This window comes from Dendropsophus ebraccatus, chromosome 3 (assembly GCF_027789765.1).
Source record: "Dendropsophus ebraccatus isolate aDenEbr1 chromosome 3, aDenEbr1.pat, whole genome shotgun sequence".
Taxonomy (NCBI): Eukaryota; Metazoa; Chordata; class Amphibia; order Anura; family Hylidae; genus Dendropsophus; species Dendropsophus ebraccatus.
Genome location: NC_091456.1, coordinates 183,810,717 through 183,829,536, shown reverse-complemented (window position 1 = coordinate 183,829,536; position 18,820 = coordinate 183,810,717). Strand labels below are relative to the sequence as shown.

Below are 18,820 nucleotides of genomic sequence, written 5' to 3'. Positions count from 1 at the left end.
CCCATGCAGTGTGTTGGGTGGTATGTGTCATAGTCTCCGTTATGTGTGATTACTTTGTGCCACAAGTGCTAAGATGCCATTGTTCTGGGGCTGCAAAGTCCCATCTTTGTGGAGAATTGAGCACAATTGTAAATTAGGAGGCCATAAGTATACATACAATATGGGGCTGATTTACTAACAATTTTAGACCGTTATGCTGTAGTTGGATCATGCACGATGTCGGCTTTCGTTGTCTTTTAACGTCTTTCAACTTAAAAGACGAAAGACAATGATAGCAGCGATCTGCTGCCGCCGCTCTGTGTTTTAGAATGGGCAGCATACCGCCTATGGGCTATCTCCTACCTTTAGATCATCCGCAGAGCCCCCCCTAACTTACCCGCTTGCTGTCGGCTTGTGTAATAGCATTGGCAGCGAGTGGGGAGCAAGGAGCAAGTGAGAGGTTGGCGCTCGCTTGCTCCTGGAGATCGCTCCGTGTAATAGGGGCTTTAGGTTGCAGAGTCTATACAACTGTGTGAATGATTGCCATAGCTAAATGAACCATGATATTGTACAGTCATATTATGTAAACTTTCTCGTGAGACATAAATTAGTAATTTATACGTATTTCTTTTCTTCCTTCAGGTGTCTTCACATTTAATATGTACGACCTATCTCCAACCTCCAGTCGGTGAGAGTATCCAATGTCCTAAAAGGAGACCAGGCTCATGATGGATAGCCCACCCAAGCTTGCTGGAGAAACCTTAATAGTGCATCATATCCCATTGGTGCACTGCCAGGTACCTGATAGGCAATGCTGTCCAACCTCCAACAGATCCCATTCATACAGCAAGAATGATCTCGGAATTACTAGAACGACTTCTCTACCAGAACGGGACCTATCGCAGTCGGACTCATTGGTGTACAGCAGTTTAATCCAAACATCTGAACCATTAGTGAAAGAAAGGGGGAGCAAAAAGGAGGAAGATTGGCAGGGACCAGTCACTAGAAAGAGACACAACCCATTCCTTCCAAACGACGAAGATGAAGATAACACATCAAGCGGAAGTGATGGGGAAAAATCCTTCCATCTTCATAGCACTATGGGTGGGCCAAAAACAGGATTTCAGTTTCAAGATCTGTCCTTGCCCCCATTCCATCTCCATGATAATCCGTCTGTTGTAAAACCATGGATATTGACCGGAAGGTCTGGACTTGTAGATGGGCAAGAGGAGAAGACTTCACCTGACGATTTACAAAAGGGTACAAATGGTAACCCAGGTTCATCAATCCTTGACGACCAGTCTTGGAATCATCATGGTGGTCCTAGTTTTACTCTGGATTGGAATCAAAGTTCGGATTTAGGAAGTCAAGATTTTATGCAAAGCAGAGAGTGCACCTGTAATGGTTCAGAGTCACTAAGGCACTGCAGGTGCTACAGTGCCTCAAGCCAGTCAGAAATGGACCAGCAGGTGAGCTATGTGAGTGACTCTTCCTGTAACAGCTCGGATGGTATTCTTGTTAACTTTAGTACCTTATATAACAAGATGAATGGACAACCTAGGTCCAATCTTAATTCTGGGAGTCTTTCCTGTGACTCTTCATTTTGCAGTCATCCAGACACGGGTGCTTTCTATCTAGACCTGCAGAATTCACCTACAGAATCCAAGATGTCTTGCGATTCCCATGCTCAAGAAGGTTTGAGCAAGCCATGTGGTTGCCACCATCACTCATCTTCTCCTGAGCTAGATGCCAACTGCAATTCATACCATCTTAACTGTGACTCAGTGCCATGTAATGGAGAGAGTTCAGAGCTAACTTCTTGTTTCCAAAGCCAGGCAAGACTTGTGGTGGCTACCCAAAATTATTATAAGTTGGTCACATGTGACTTGTCATCTCAATCTTCTCCTAGCCCGGCAGGTTCTTCAATTACCAGTTGCTCGGATGACCATACCAAGGGGAGCCCAGTACAACCAACAGAGTATTTCCTTTTCCAACAGCCACAGACCAGTTCAGACACGAGTGATCCCAAACCTCTCATAGAAAGATCTAAGTCAGACACCATTGAGGGGCAAGTTTACGTCAATGTGTCGCCACCAAACTTTAATACAGGTAGACAAAGGTCTCGAAGTTATGACCGCAGCTTGGACAAGAGTCCTTCCAGTCGCCTAGGATCTCTGGAACGAATGATGAGTTGTCCTGTCAAACTAAGTGAAGGTCAAGTAGTTCATAACCAGGGCTCATCACCTAAGAGGGTAACGTCATTTTTGGAATTAGCCAAGAGCAGAAAAAAGAATGGAACCAGTCCACCATTAAGATCCAGTGGGGATTCTTCCTTGGAATTTTCCCCAATTCCAGAGTATCATCGGGATGGTGGTCGGACCTACGAACGTGGTGAATTCCGTAGTCATAGCCTTCCACCTATGTCCTTTCTGCACTGTATGAGCCGCACATGCGAGGGTTGCGCAAGTGACAATGTGGATAATAAAGCGTTAGCTTCTTCAAAGCCGGCACCTAGTGCTAACCCACCATGTGCAGGTGCCGAAGCTAGTGTTGATCAGACCATGAAGTTCAATGGCCTGGATGCTGGAGGGTCTGGGCTTAACTTTCTGCAAAGAGACCCAAGAGTAAAAGGAGATGGTAAGTTAAACTATGATGGTTTGTTTTGCTTTTCTATGTGCATTATTATTAGTATACCAAGATTCCTAGTCCTTCTACGAATTAATTTTACTTCTAATTATATGAACATTAGTCATGTACTGACGAAGAAGAAGAGCAATTATAGTCAGTCCTGAAATGATTGTTAATGATGCAGAATGAATCCCCTCAGTGCTAGGCATTATTTAAAAGTATTTATTTGGTAGTTTTTATCTTGCAGGTCCCCACCCAGATCAGATTTCATAGTCTGGGAGCGTTATCCTATTTGTTTTGTTAACATCTGGTAATACTCTTTATATTATCTGCCAAGGCGATTGTGGGAAGAAAGAAGATGGGTGTTCCTATTGTACTTTACCAGTGACTGCCATATTGCCCCTTTAGATAAGAATATACTACAATAATGTTGTTCACAATACGTAATACTATAAAACTGCCTTGTATGTACAAGACTACTATAATACTGCTCCCTATATACAAGAATATAACTACTATAATACTGCTCCTATATACAAGAATATAACTACTATAATACTGCTCCTATATACAAGAATATAACTACTATAATACTGCTCCCTATATACAGGAATATAACTACTATAATACTGCTCCCTATATACAGGAATATAACTACTATAATACTGCCCCTATATACAAGAATATAACTACTATAATACTGCTCCCTATATACAGGAATATAACTACTATAATACTGCTCCTATATACAAGAATATAACTACTATAATACTTCTCCTATATACAGGAATATAACTACTATAATACTGCTTCTATATACAAGAATATAACTACTATAATACTGCTCCTATATACAAGAATATAACTACTATAATACTGCTCCCTATATACAAGAATATAACTACTATAATACTGCTCCTATATACAAGAATATAACTACTATAATACTTCTCCTATATACAGGAATATAACTACTATAATACTGCTTCTATATACAAGAATATAACTACTATAATACTGCTCCTATATACAAGAATATAACTACTATAATACTGCTCCTATATACAAGAATATAACTACTATAATACTGCTCCTATATACAAGAATATAACTACTATAATATTGCCCCTATATACAAGAATATAACTACTATAATACTGCTCCCTATATACAAGAATATAACTACTATAATACTGCTCCTATATACAAGAATATAACTACTATAATACTGCTCCTATATACAAGAATATAACTACTATAATACTGCTCCTATATACAAGAATATAGCTACTATAATACTGCTCCTATATACAAGAATATAACTACTATAATGTACTCTATGGAGAAAAAAAATAAACATGGCAGCACATCCACAATGTTTATGTCTGACCATCTGCTTCTCAGCACCATTTACTACACAGCAGCAATGGACTGAACAGCTCAGACACAGTTTTATGTGTCTTCAGCAGAAAGCAACAGCTCAGAACTGGGGGAAGGAGACAGAATAGATAATAAGAAGTATGGAAGGAATAGTTAGTCTCACCATGGGCAGCAACATATAAAAAGTTATGTTTGGGCGGAATGCCCCTTTAAGAATACATACAGTGGAGCCTACAGGAATAGTTCTGGGAGATTAGGATTGTTACAGATCTTTCAGTAAATCTGCCATCTGTGCTGCTGCAATGTGGTTCTCCCTGGGGTAGTGACTGGTGGTGCAGTAGGAAACGGGGACTATATATAACAGGAGCTATATAAGAAACTATTCCCCAGACAGAGTCTAGTCCTGGACTGGACACATCACGGACTGCACACGGACATGTAAAAACTTCCTTTGCGCTATTGTTGCAGTCTATTGTATTTCTAGCTGTTGGGTCCCCAGACATCTTGCTTTTTGACTTGGTTGTCATGAATCTTATGATCTCTATGATAACCAGAGCCCAGAACAGGAAGTGTTGTCATAGGATCATACATTTTTAATCTGGATTCTTCCTCTTTTCTTTGAACGCCGATGTCTGATATTATCCCAGCCATCCGCAGGAGGAGCAGGGAAAGATGCTGTGTCATGGAAACAAGGCAGAGAGCGTCCTGGAGAGCAGGCCTCTGCAAATAGATAAGGCAGCATCTTGTGTGAGCTGTTTGGTGTCCTTCCCCAGGCAGCAAATAGGGGACTGTGTGTGTGACAGATGCCGCAGGCCCTGTCCACTGCTGCATGGGCCATTTACTGGAAAATCATAGACAGCATGAGCAATGCAGCCACTATGTAAAAATAGAGGATGCGGCCAGCTGGCTGTGTCATTATAGAGGAGGAGGCACACCCCAGGCAGACATGTTTTATTACATACCGACCTCCCAGCTCACCCGCACTGCTGACACATGGCTGACGTGGTGACACAACATAACACGTGCACTGCTGATGAGATAAATATATATATACTGCAGTGATTACTCATATATGTCTACATACATGTGCATATAGACACACACACACACATATATATATATATATATATATATATATATATACAGTGGTACCTTGGTTTAAGAGTAACCTGGTTTTAGAGCATTTTGGTTTAAGAGCTCACAGTTTTTCAAATTTGTGACTTGGTTTAAGAGCATTGCTTTGGTTTAAGAGCTCCCTGTGCTGGGTGGGAGCAGGGCCGGCGTTAGGGGGGGGGCAAAGTAGGCACTTGCCCAGGGCCCCCATCCCCCAGGGGCCCCCTAGCTCCTTCCTTCATTAGTGGAGCAGGAAGCAGAGCAGCACAAGCAGCTCCCCTGCTCCACTAATGAAGGAAGGAGCTGAGCTGTGAGGACGGAGCGCCCCTCCTGCAGAGCTGCCTGTGCCCTACAGAGGAGGAGGAACGGCAAGCCCAGGTAAAGAAATAGAGGGGGGGGGGGGGGGTTAGAGGGTCACGGAGACTGGGGGCGGGACTTGCGGCCAGGGGGCGGTGCTTGCGGCCGCGGGTGGGCGGAGCCTCGGGTGTCTTTATAAAACAGTAACCCCCTCCCCATATACTAGCCTAGCGAACAGTATACAGGAAGGGGGCAGGGGATCTTGTATGATGCAGTCCCCCCTTCCACCATATACTGTTCAGGGCCCTCCTCCCTCTGTATCTATGGGCACCAGGCCCTGAGCAGTACATGATGGAGGTGGGTGCTGAATCACACAGTATCCTGTATGATAAAGTACCCCCATATCTCTCCTCTGCTCTACTACTACCCCCAATACTACTCCTAATACTGCTCTACTACTACCCCCAATACTACTCCTAATACTGCTCTACTATTACCCCCAATACTACTCCTAATACTGCCCTACTATTACCCCCAATACTACTCCTAATACTGCCCTACTATTACCCCCAATACTACTCCTAATACTGCCCTACTATTACCCCCAATAGTGCCCTACTACTACCCCAATACTACTCCTAATACTGCCCTACTACTACCCGCAATACTACTCCTAATACTGCCCCCAATACTACTCCTAATACTGCTCTACTACTACCCCCAATACTACTCCTAATACTGCTCTACTATTACCCCCAATACTACTCCTAATACTGCCCTACTATTACCCCCAATACTACTCCTAATACTGCCCTACTATTACCCCCAATAGTGCCCTACTACTACCCCCAATACTACTCCTAATACTGCTCTACTACTACCCCCAATAGTGCCCTACTATTACCCCCAATACTACTCCTAATACTGCTCTACTATTACCCCCAATAGTGCCCTACTACTACCCCCAATACTACTCCTAATACTGCCCTACTACTACCCCCAATAGTGCCCTACTACTACCACCATCAATACTACTCCTAATACTGCTCTACTACCCCCAATAGTGCCCTACTACTACCACCATCAATACTACTCCTAATACTGCTCTACTACTACCCCCAATAGTGCCCTACTATTACCCCCAATACTACTCCTAATACTGCCCTATTACTACCCCCAATAGTGCCCTACTATTACCCCCAATACTACTCCTAATACTGCCCTACTACTACCCCCAATAGTGCCCTACTATTACCCCCAATACTACTCCTAATACTGCCCTACTACTACCCCCAATAGTGCCCTACTATTACCCCCAATACTACTCCTAATACTGCTCTACTACCACGAATACTACTCCTAATACTGCTCTACTATTACCCCCAATAGTGCCCTACTACTACCACCATCAATACTACTCCTAATACTGCTCTACTACCCCCAATAGTGCCCTACTACTACCACCATCAATACTACTCCAAATACTGCTCTACTACTACCCCCAATAGTGCCTTACTACTACCCCAATACTACTCCTAATACTGCCCTACTACTACCCCCAGTAGTGCCCTACTACTACCCCCAATACTACTCCTAATATTGCTCTACTACTACCCCCAATAGTGCCCTACTATTACCCCAATACTACTCCTAATACTGCCCTACTACTACCCCCAATAGTGCCCTACTATTACCCCCAATACTACTCCTAATACTGCTCTACTACTACCCTCAATACTACTCCTAATACTGCCCTACTACTACCCCCAATAGTGCCCTACTACTACCACCATCAATACTACTCCTAATACTGCTCTACTACTACCCCCAATAGTGCCCTACTATTACCCCCAATACTACTCCAAATACTGCTCTACTACCCCCAATACTGCCCTACTACTACCACAAATACTGCCCTACTACTACCCCAATACTACTCCTAATACTGCTCTACTACTACTCCCAATACTGCTCTACTACTACCCCCAATACTGCTCTACTACTACCCCCAATACTGCTCTACTACTACCCCCATACTGCCCTACTACTACCCCCAATACTACTCCTAATACTGCTCTACTACTACCCCCAATACTGCTCTACTACTACCCCCAATACTGCTATACTACTACCCCCATACTGCCCTACTACTACCCCCAATACTACTCCTAATACTGCTCTACTACTACCCCAATACTGCTCTACTACTACCCCCAATACTGCTCTACTACTACTACTCCCAATACTACTCTACTACTACCCCTAATACTGCTCTACTACTACCCCCAATACTGCTCTACTACTACCCCCAATACTGCTCTACTACCATTGCTATTATTACCTCCACTCCTGATACTACTACTACTCCCAAAACTGCTACTCCCCTTATCTACTACTACACCCCTCATCTTATATGCTTCTACTATTGCTACACCCCTTATCCACTATGCCTATACTACTACACCCATCAAAAAATAAATAAAAAAAAATCGAGAAAAGAAAAAACAAGATTTTATTTTTTGCCCACTTCACCCCAGCCCTAGGAGATGCTATGTGCTGGGGGCGGGGGGGGGGCATTTAACTATCAGTGGAGATGCTATCTGCTGAGGGGGCAACTATCAGTGGAGATGCTATGTGCTGGGGGGGGGGGGGAACAGGGGAGATGCTATGTGCTGGGGGGGGGGGTAACTATCAGGGGAGCTGCTATCTGCTGAGGGGGCAACTATCAGGGGGCTAGCTAACAGGTGTAAAACCTACAGTGAGATGCCTCCTATATTGGTGGATACTACATACTGGGTGGTGGAGGTAACTACCAGGAGAATTACCTACAGAGGGATACCGACTATATGTACTATGGAGGCACAGAGGGACCTACCTACTATATTGGGCACAGAGGGGTCTTATTTAAGGTCACAGAAGATCACCCCACCTCGAGCAGCGCGCCAACCGCTGACAAAAAAGTATCGGGACCTTAAATTGCTGCTACAATGTTTTAGCATTTGGGGCCCCACCTTCAACTTTGCCCAGGGCCACATTTTGTCTAAAACCGGCCCTGGGTGGGAGCGTGAGTGGGGGAGGGGCATGGTCTGCATAGCGGGGTCTACAGCCCTGTACTCTGACCCAGGAAGTCTCCCTCACCTTCCAAATCATAATAGATCCACTTCAAGCTGGGGCTTACATGAGGGGACAGGACTGTGGGGGTAATCTCTCCATAGCTGTAACCCCTCTCTCCCCGGACAGAGAGTGCTGCATGTATGTGCCCACATCTGTCCTGCTCATTCCTTCCTGCTCCCTGCAGTCTCTGTCCGCCCTTGTGTTTCCCATCCTCTCCATTACTGTACAGTAACTTATAATATCACATATTCTGCTGGTTCTGAATGTTTGTTTCATTTGTTCTACATGTTATTCAGAATAATAAATCATTATTTTTGGGGTGTGGAACCAATTGTCTGCATATCAATGATTTCTTATTGGAAAATGTGCTTTGGTTTAAGAGTGGATTTGGATTACAAGCGCGGTCCCGGAACAAATTATGCTGGTAATCCAAGGCACCACTGTATATATATATATATATATATATATATATATATATATACTTAAAGGGGTACTCCCCTTTAAGGTGCAGGGGTATATCTCTTTTATATGTGTGTGTATATATATATATATATATATATATATATATATATATATATATATATGTACTATGACTATGTGTTTATCTGCATGTGTATGTACGAGCCTACATGTTTGTGTTAAAGAAGATGGAGGGGTAGATGAAAGCAACCACGTCCACTTACCTCCCTGGTTTCGGCGCTGGTCCCCGGGCCCCGGACACTTCCTGGTCTGTGACATGACGTCTCCCGCCTCTGCCGCTGAAAGGCTGAGCAGGCTTGAAGAGTTTTGTCTCCAGCCACGTTATAGACCAGGAAATGGCCCAGTGCTGGAACCAGGGAGGTAAGTGGACGTTGTTGCTTTCATCCATCCCCTCCCTAGACATAGAGAAAAAAGCCCTCCCGCCCGGAGTACCCCTTTAACACATACATATACTGTAGGCATGTACATACACATACTGTATAGATAATGTACATATACTGTAGGCACATATATAAACATAGTTGGGGAGATTTATTAAACATGGTGTAAAGTAAAACTGGCTCAGTTGCCCCTAGCAACCAATCAGATTCCACCTTTCATTCCTCACAGACTCTTTGGAAAATGAAAGGTGGAATCTGATTGGTTGCTAGGGGCAACTGAGCCAGTTTCACTTTACACCATGTTTGATAAATCTTCTACTTTAATGGTATACATATATAAATATACACACATAAAACAGATATAAACATCACACATACAATGATACATAGCTTTTACATAGACTGGGGATATAATTTGCAAATTCCCACAAAGGCACAAAAAAAAAAAATAGCTGTTTTCTATCAAAAAGAGCCCCACCCCTGTCCTCAGGTTGTGTGCGGTATTGCAATTTACCTCCATTCACTTCAGTGTAACTGTGCTGCACTACCGCACCCAAACTGAGGACAGGAGAAGCGCTGTTTCTGAAAGAAAGCAGCCATGTATTTTGAAGTCTGGACAAACTCTCTACAACCTACTTGTAGTTTCTTTGTTCTGAGGAATCCTGCTCTAAAAGCTAAGGCTATGTTCCCACAGTGTAAAAAATAAGATCAAATAATGGCCGTCATTACAAAACAACGCCCGTTATTAATTATCATGATTGGCCGTTGTTTGCCCTTATTTTTACATTATGGGAACATAGCCTTAATCTGTAATTGTCAGTTCTAGCAGAGCTGGTGGACAGAATGGCCTAGGCTTAGAGGAGGAGATCCTGCACTTCTGTGTCTCCATACACAGCCTATAAGGCAGCAGCAGCTTGGAAGCCATGATAAAGCTGTGTCTAAACTTTGTGTAAAGCTCTGGGCTGAGATCTGTTACTTACAGAGCTGCCTATTAGCTATCTCTATATCTCAGCAGCTTGTGTGTGTTCCCAGCCATTCCTTCTTCCCATCTCCCTTCTCCTTTTCATCTCCCTCCTCCCTTCTTCGTAGCCTTGTATTGCTTGTAATCTGATGCCAGAGCTGTTATAAGTCAAAACCAGTTAACAAAAGTTGTCGCTAAGCTGATTTTTCAGAGGCGATGTCAGTTTAGCAAGTAAGATACTTGATGCATTTTTGTCTGCTAAGATATATTACAAAGTTTCTTCTATTCACTTGTACTTTTGATCTATGCAAAGTTTATGGAAACAACAGTGTCTGTTTAATATCTGTATTACTATTCATCTGTCTGTGATTTGTACATGTACAGTTTGTCCTGATAGCCGTGAAGGCAGGCCCCCCATCATGCAGTAAATCCTCAGGGCTCTTGTACTTAATATGATGGTTCTAATAGGACTTTGATGGTAACTTTAGCATTATGCCTGTGAGATGCTATGTGTAACAGTATATACTTACCATCTGACCCATTCCCTGATGGACGCCATAGACGCTATGCACCGTGTATTGGGTTGTGCGGTTTGTTTAATGACAATTACAGGTTACTGAGTAACATCAGTGTCCAGGGGGACCCAGCCCTGAGATTACACTGACTCTTCCACACAGCTCTGTGGTATTTTTATTAATCCAACAATATAAAGGATCAACCCTTCCCGTACTGCACTCTGTAGGCATGTAATGCGGGTCAGTATATGGGAGTGTAGGATGTGGCGGTCGCATGGGACATATCACCCTTATATTTATGGTGTTTGCCATAAGTTATTATATGGCGTAAAATTATGGCAGCCCAGTATTATATGAGAACTATATTTCAGCATTATATGAACGCTATATTGCAGCATTACTGTATATGGACACTATATTTTAGAATTCTATGAACGCTATATTGCAGCATTATATGGACACTATATTTCAGAATTCTATGAACGCTATATTGCAGCATTATATGGACACTATATTGCAGCATATATGAACACTATATTTCAGCATTCTATCAACGCTATATTGCAGCATTATATGGACACTATATTGCAGCATTATATGAACACTACATTACAGTATTATATGAACACTATATTGCAGCATTATATGAACATTATATTGTAGCATTATTTGGACATTATATTGCAGCATTATATGAACACTATATTACAGTATTATATAAACACTATATTGTAGCATTATATGAACATTATATTGTAGCATTATATGGACATGATATTGCAGCATTATATGAACACTATATTACAGTATTATATGGACACTATATTTTAGCATTATATGAACACTTTACTGCAGTATTATATAAATACTATATTGTAGCATTATATGAACATTATATTGTAGCATTATATGAACATTATATTGCAGCTTTATATGAACACTATTTTGAAGTATTATATGAATGCTATATTGTAGCATTATATGAATATTATATTGCAGTATTATATAAAAACTATGCACAAGCCAAAAAGACAGAAATGGCTGCACATCGCACCCATGGCTGACACGAAAGCTTATTCAGCTACATTTAAAACCAACATCAGAAGTTAGTATATAATTTGGCCAAACCATATTGCCTCATGTACCACGTGCAGGTCTTCTGATACACATGAGTCCCTAACCAAAAAACATCACTGTGCCGGTCAGCGACCACAATCCCCGCAAAGCGTGCGCAAGCAGAGAAGGGGGGCCACGGAATGGCCCTGCAACCCCATTGTCACAGAACCAGACCCAAAAGGGCCCCCCCGAACCCCGCAGGCGCCACCGGCGGAAAAAGTGGACGCCAAGCAACACAAGTGTGAACAAGCTCTTACCTCTCTCCATTCCTCTGCAGGTAGAATGGGAGAATACTAGGAGATCCTCCCCTTATGTACACAGGTGCTTCCTGCTAATTTGGATCACATGGGTCTTACACAGCACGAGTGCTAGCCACAATGAAAAAAGGGACAGAATACATAAAATATGCACAAGCCAAAAAGACAGAAATGGCTGCACATCGCACCCATGGCTGACACGAAAGCTTATTCAGCTACATTTAAAACCAACATCAGAAGTTAGTATATAATTTGGCCAAACCATATTGCCTCATGTACCACGTGCAGGTCTTCTGATACACATGAGTCCCTAACCAAAAAACATCACTGTGCCGGTCAGCGACCACAATCCCCGCAAAGCGTGCGCAAGCAGAGAAGGGGGGCCACGGAATGGCCCTGCAACCCCATTGTCACAGAACCAGACCCAAAAGGGCCCCCCCGAACCCCGCAGGCGCCACCGGCGGAAAAAGTGGACGCCAAGCAACACAAGTGTCAACAAGCTCTTACCTCTCTCCATTCCTCTGCAGGTAGAATGGGAGAATACTAGGAGATCCTCCCCTTATGTACACAGGTGCTTCCTGCTAATTTGGATCACATGGGTCTTACACAGCACGAGTGCTAGCCACAATGAAAAAAGGGACAGAATACATAAAATATGCACAAGCCAAAAAGACAGAAATGGCTGCACATCGCACCCATGGCTGACACGAAAGCTTATTCAGCTACATTTAAAACCAACATCAGAAGTTAGTATATAATTTGGCCAAACCATATTGCCTCATGTACCACGTGCAGGTCTTCTGATACACATGAGTCCCTAACCAAAAAACATCACTGTGCCGGTCAGCGACCACAATCCCCGCAAAGCGTGCGCAAGCAGAGAAGGGGGGCCACGGAATGGCCCTGCAACCCCATTGTCACAGAACCAGACCCAAAAGGGCCCCCCCGAACCCCGCAGGCGCCACCGGCGGAAAAAGTGGACGCCAAGCAACACAAGTGTCAACAAGCTCTTACCTCTCTCCATTCCTCTGCAGGTAGAATGGGAGAATACTAGGAGATCCTCCCCTTATGTACACAGGTGCTTCCTGCTAATTTGGATCACATGGGTCTTACACAGCACGAGTGCTAGCCACAATGAAAAAAGGGACAGAATACATAAAATATGCACATGCCAAAAAGACAGAAATGGCTGCACATCGCACCCATGGCTGACACGAAAGCTTATTCAGCTACATTTAAAACCAACATCAGAAGTTAGTATATAATTTGGCCAAACCATATTGCCTCATGTACCACGTGCAGGTCTTCTGATACACATGAGTCCCTAACCAAAAAACATCACTGTGCCGGTCAGCGACCACAATCCCCGCAAAGCGTGCGCAAGCAGAGAAGGGGGGCCACGGAATGGCCCTGCAACCCCATTGTCACAGAACCAGACCCAAAAGGGCCCCCCCGAACCCCGCAGGCGCCACCGGCGGAAAAAGTGGACGCCAAGCAACACAAGTGTGAACAAGCTCTTACCTCTCTCCATTCCTCTGCAGGTAGAATGGGAGAATACTAGGAGATCCTCCCCTTATGTACACAGGTGCTTCCTGCTAATTTGGATCACATGGGTCTTACACAGCACGAGTTCTAGCCACAAAGAAAAAAGGGACAGAATACATAAAATATGCACATGCCAAAAAGACAGAAATGGCTGCACATCGCACCCATGGCTGACACGAAAGCTTATTCAGCTACATTTAAAACCAACATCAGAAGTTAGTATATAATTTGGCCAAACCATATTGCCTCATGTACCACGTGCAGGTCTTCTGATACACATGAGTCCCTAACCAAAAAACATCACTGTGCCGGTCAGCGACCACAATCCCCGCAAAGCGTGCGCAAGCAGAGAAGGGGGGCCACGGAATGGCCCTGCAACCCCATTGTCACAGAACCAGACCCAAAAGGGCCCCCCCGAACCCCGCAGGCGCCACCGGCGGAAAAAGTGGACGCCAAGCAACACAAGTGTCAACAAGCTCTTACCTCTCTCCATTCCTCTGCAGGTAGAATGGGAGAATACTAGGAGATCCTCCCCTTATGTACACAGGTGCTTCCTGCTAATTTGGATCACATGGGTCTTACACAGCACGAGTGCTAGCCACAATGAAAAAAGGGACAGAATACATAAAATATGCACAAGCCAAAAAGACAGAAATGGCTGCACATCGCACCCATGGCTGACACGAAAGCTTATTCAGCTACATTTAAAACCAACATCAGAAGTTAGTATATAATTTGGCCAAACCATATTGCCTCATGTACCACGTGCAGGTCTTCTGATACACATGAGTCCCTAACCAAAAAACATCACTGTGCCGGTCAGCGACCACAATCCCCGCAAAGCGTGCGCAAGCAGAGAAGGGGGGCCACGGAATGGCCCTGCAACCCCATTGTCACAGAACCAGACCCAAAAGGGCCCCCCCGAACCCCGCAGGCGCCACCGGCGGAAAAAGTGGACGCCAAGCAACACAAGTGTCAACAAGCTCTTACCTCTCTCCATTCCTCTGCAGGTAGAATGGGAGAATACTAGGAGATCCTCCCCTTATGTACACAGGTGCTTCCTGCTAATTTGGATCACATGGGTCTTACACAGCACGAGTGCTAGCCACAATGAAAAAAGGGACAGAATACATAAAATATGCACAAGCCAAAAAGACAGAAATGGCTGCACATCGCACCCATGGCTGACACGAAAGCTTATTCAGCTACATTTAAAACCAACATCAGAAGTTAGTATATAATTTGGCCAAACCATATTGCCTCATGTACCACGTGCAGGTCTTCTGATACACATGAGTCCCTAACCAAAAAACATCACTGTGCCGGTCAGCGACCACAATCCCCGCAAAGCGTGCGCAAGCAGAGAAGGGGGGCCACGGAATGGCCCTGCAACCCCATTGTCACAGAACCAGACCCAAAAGGGCCCCCCCCCCGAACCCCGCAGGCGCCACCGGCGGAAAAAGTGGACGCCAAGCAACACAAGTGTGAACAAGCTCTTACCTCTCTCCATTCCTCTGCAGGTAGAATGGGAGAATACTAGGAGATCCTCCCCTTATGTACACAGGTGCTTCCTGCTAATTTGGATCACATGGGTCTTACACAGCACGAGTGCTAGCCACAATGAAAAAAGGGACAGAATACATAAAATATGCACAAGCCAAAAAGACAGAAATGGCTGCACATCGCACCCATGGCTGACACGAAAGCTTATTCAGCTACATTTAAAACCAACATCAGAAGTTAGTATATAATTTGGCCAAACCATATTGCCTCATGTACCACGTGCAGGTCTTCTGATACACATGAGTCCCTAACCAAAAAACATCACTGTGCCGGTCAGCGACCACAATCCCCGCAAAGCGTGCGCAAGCAGAGAAGGGGGGCCACGGAATGGCCCTGCAACCCCATTGCCACAGAACCAGACCCAAAAGGGCCCCCCCGAACCCCGCAGGCGCCACTGGCGGAAAAAGTGGACGCCAAGCAACACAAGTGTCAACAAGCTCTTACCTCTCTCCATTCCTCTGCAGGTAGAATGGGAGAATACTAGGAGATCCTCCCCTTATGTACACAGGTGCTTCCTGCTAATTTGGATCACATGGGTCTTACACAGCACGAGTGCTTCTGATGTTGGTTTTAAATGTAGCTGAACAAGCTTTCGTGTCAGCCATGGGTGCGATGTGCAGCCATTTCTGTCTTTTTGGCTTGTGCATATTTTATGTATTCTGTCCCTTTTTTCATTGTGGCTAGCACTCGTGCTGTGTAAGACCCATGTGATCCAAATTAGCAGGAAGCACCTGTGTACATAAGGGGAGGATCTCCTAGTATTCTCCCATTCTACCTGCAGAGGAATGGAGAGAGGTAAGAGCTTGTTCACACTTGTGTTGCTTGGCGTCCACTTTTTCCGCCGGTGGCGCCTGCGGGGTTTGGGGTGCCCTTTTGGGTCTGGTCCTGTGACAATGGGGTTGCAGGGCCATTCCGTGGCCCCTCTTCTTTGCTTGCGCACGTTTTGCGGGGATTGTGGTCGCTGACCGGCACAGTGATGATGTTTGGTTAGGGACTCATGTGTATCAGAAGACCTGCACGTGGTACATGAGGCAATATGGTTTGGCCAAATTATATACTAACTTCTGATGTTGGTTTTAAATGTAGCTGAACAAGCTTTCGTGTCAGCCATGGGTGCGATGTGCAGCCATTTCTGTCTTTTTGGCTTGTGCATATTATATAAAAACTATATTGCAGCATTATATGAACACTGTATTGCAGCATTACATGAACACTATATTGCAGTATTATGTGAACACTATACTGCAGAATTACATGAACACTGTATTGAAGTATTATATGAACACTATAATAATAATAGTATTTTTTTGTATAGTGCCAACAGATTCGCATGAACACTATATTGCAGCATTATGTGAACACTACTGTATATTGCAGCATTATATGAACACTTTATAAAAGTATTATATGAAAGCTATATTACAGCATTATATGAACACTATATTGCAGTATTATATAAACACTATATTGCAGTATTATATGAACACTATATTGCAGTATTATATTAACACTATATTACAGTACTATATGAACACTATATTGCAATATTATATTAACACTTTATTACAGTTCTATATGAACACTATATTGCAGTATTATATGAGCACTATATTACAGTATTATATGGAAGCTATATTGCAGCATTATATGACTGCTATATTACAGCATTACATGAACACTATATTGCAGCATTACAGGAACACTATATTGCAGCATTATTTCAGCACTGTAGGAAAGTTTTTCCTTTGGAAGTTGATCATTGGAATCTCAGTATCATAGAATCAGTTCACCCATCTTTAGTAATGGCAGGAGATTTGAGAAGTTGCCAAGTTGATTTGATCTATAATGAATGTGTTCTAGATTGGAAAGATTTTTCTCAAAATGATAAATGTCTTATTGATAGAATTAAAGGTGATGGCGGTAACTACAGTCACTGGGCGGTATAGATGGCCTCTTCACTGCGTATAGATTTGGATCTCAGCTGCTGGACCTTAAAATAGGAGAGACATTTTCCGAATGGCTGTAGCCCAAGGCTCATGCCCGGCTCGCTTTGGCTCTGAGGTCTTATTCTATTTTTTGTGAGTTTATTTTTGGTCCATTGATGACTTTCACATTGGGCACCATCAGCCGTAACATTAAGAGCAGGGATCGGAGCAATTCTGACATATTGTGATGGGTCAGAGCAATTCCTGGGGGGTTTCACGCTATGTAGTGGTTAGTACCTACCCAAAGTGGTCTAAGGAAGGACAATTGGTGACCAGGGACAGGATCATGGCCAGTCAAGGCTTACTAATTCTAATGCCAGAGGTTGGTACCCAATGGTGTACTGTATATCCCGGCACTCACCGCTGCCAGACTGTGTTCTCCGCTCCATCTTCATGCTGTCTCCTTCAGGCTTCCCCCTCTGTGTATTCTCCTTCTGCTTCCAACATGGCTGCAGTGTCCTAGTCTGCCCTCTAGGGGCCACGTGCATGCACTCACTGCAATTTAAAGGGTCAGAGTGCGATTTCTAATGTATCCTCCACCTATGCCTGCCTGGTATAACCTATTTAAAAGGGGTATTCCACTCGAACATACCTTTTGATATGTTGCTGCCCATGGTGACACTAACAATTTATTCCATACTTGTTATTATCTATTCAGTCTCCTTCCCCCAGTTCTCAGCTGCTGCTTTCTGCTGAAGACACAAAAATCTGTGTGTGAGCTTTTCTATCTGTCTCCCCCTCCACCCCCTCCCTTCTGAGACAGCTGATGTAAACTCTATGGGGAACAACAGCCGTTGTTCACACACTGCGTTGAACAATGGCTGTTGTTCCCCAACAGCCACACAAATAATTGACATTTATTGACATTTACATTGACACTTAATGCAGGAACAATGGCCGTCGTTCCCACTCTGTCCGCACAATATATGGCCATTCTAGCGGTAATTGGATAGCAGGCACACCCAATCCAAATAAAATGAAATTATGTTCTTGCAGTCGATTTAGTAATATCGGCCGCAGGAACATGTCAACCCGCGCCCGTGGTTTGACACGGCAAACAACGGCCGTTTCAAACAACGGCTGTTGTTTATACATAGCCTTAATCAGCTTAAATTGCAGTTTGACAAAACCAGAAACCCCAAAAATAAGGCCAAAAAACCTCCTTCTGCGGCCAAAACCTCTCCTGCACCCCCTCCCCCACAATAGAAACATCTCTTTAGGAGTCGGAGCTTTGGTTTTTGATGTTTCAGCTCTCTTTTGATACTCGCTCGCCCTATATATATTCTCGTCCTCGCTCTACGACTGATTAATAAACAGAACTGCACATATAAGCTGGTATGATGCGGTCTATCAGCGGCGAGTCCCTGTGGACCCCAATCCCTACTGCGCCACAGATAAAACTCCTGTGAAGTTCTCAGGGATTCATTGCCGTCTTGTCCTGTGAATACTGATTTTTTTGTTTCTTGTTTTTTTTGGGTGAGCGGAGGAATCTGGGTTGGGGCCAACA

General features: G+C 43.9%; 1 protein-coding gene across 4 annotated transcripts in view; it reads left to right on the top strand.

Annotated features, from left to right (window-relative positions):
- RUSC2 (RUN and SH3 domain containing 2) overlaps positions 1-18,820 on the top strand; it is a 48,685-nt gene that overhangs the window by 11,208 nt on the left and 18,657 nt on the right. For all 4 annotated transcript variants that reach the window (XM_069963300.1, XM_069963304.1, XM_069963301.1 and 1 more), the window contains exon 2: positions 622-2,616. In XM_069963300.1, the coding sequence (XP_069819401.1) occupies positions 705-2,616 (1,912 nt within the window). In that variant the 5' untranslated portion in view covers positions 622-704. The remainder of the gene's footprint in view (positions 1-621; positions 2,617-18,820) is intronic.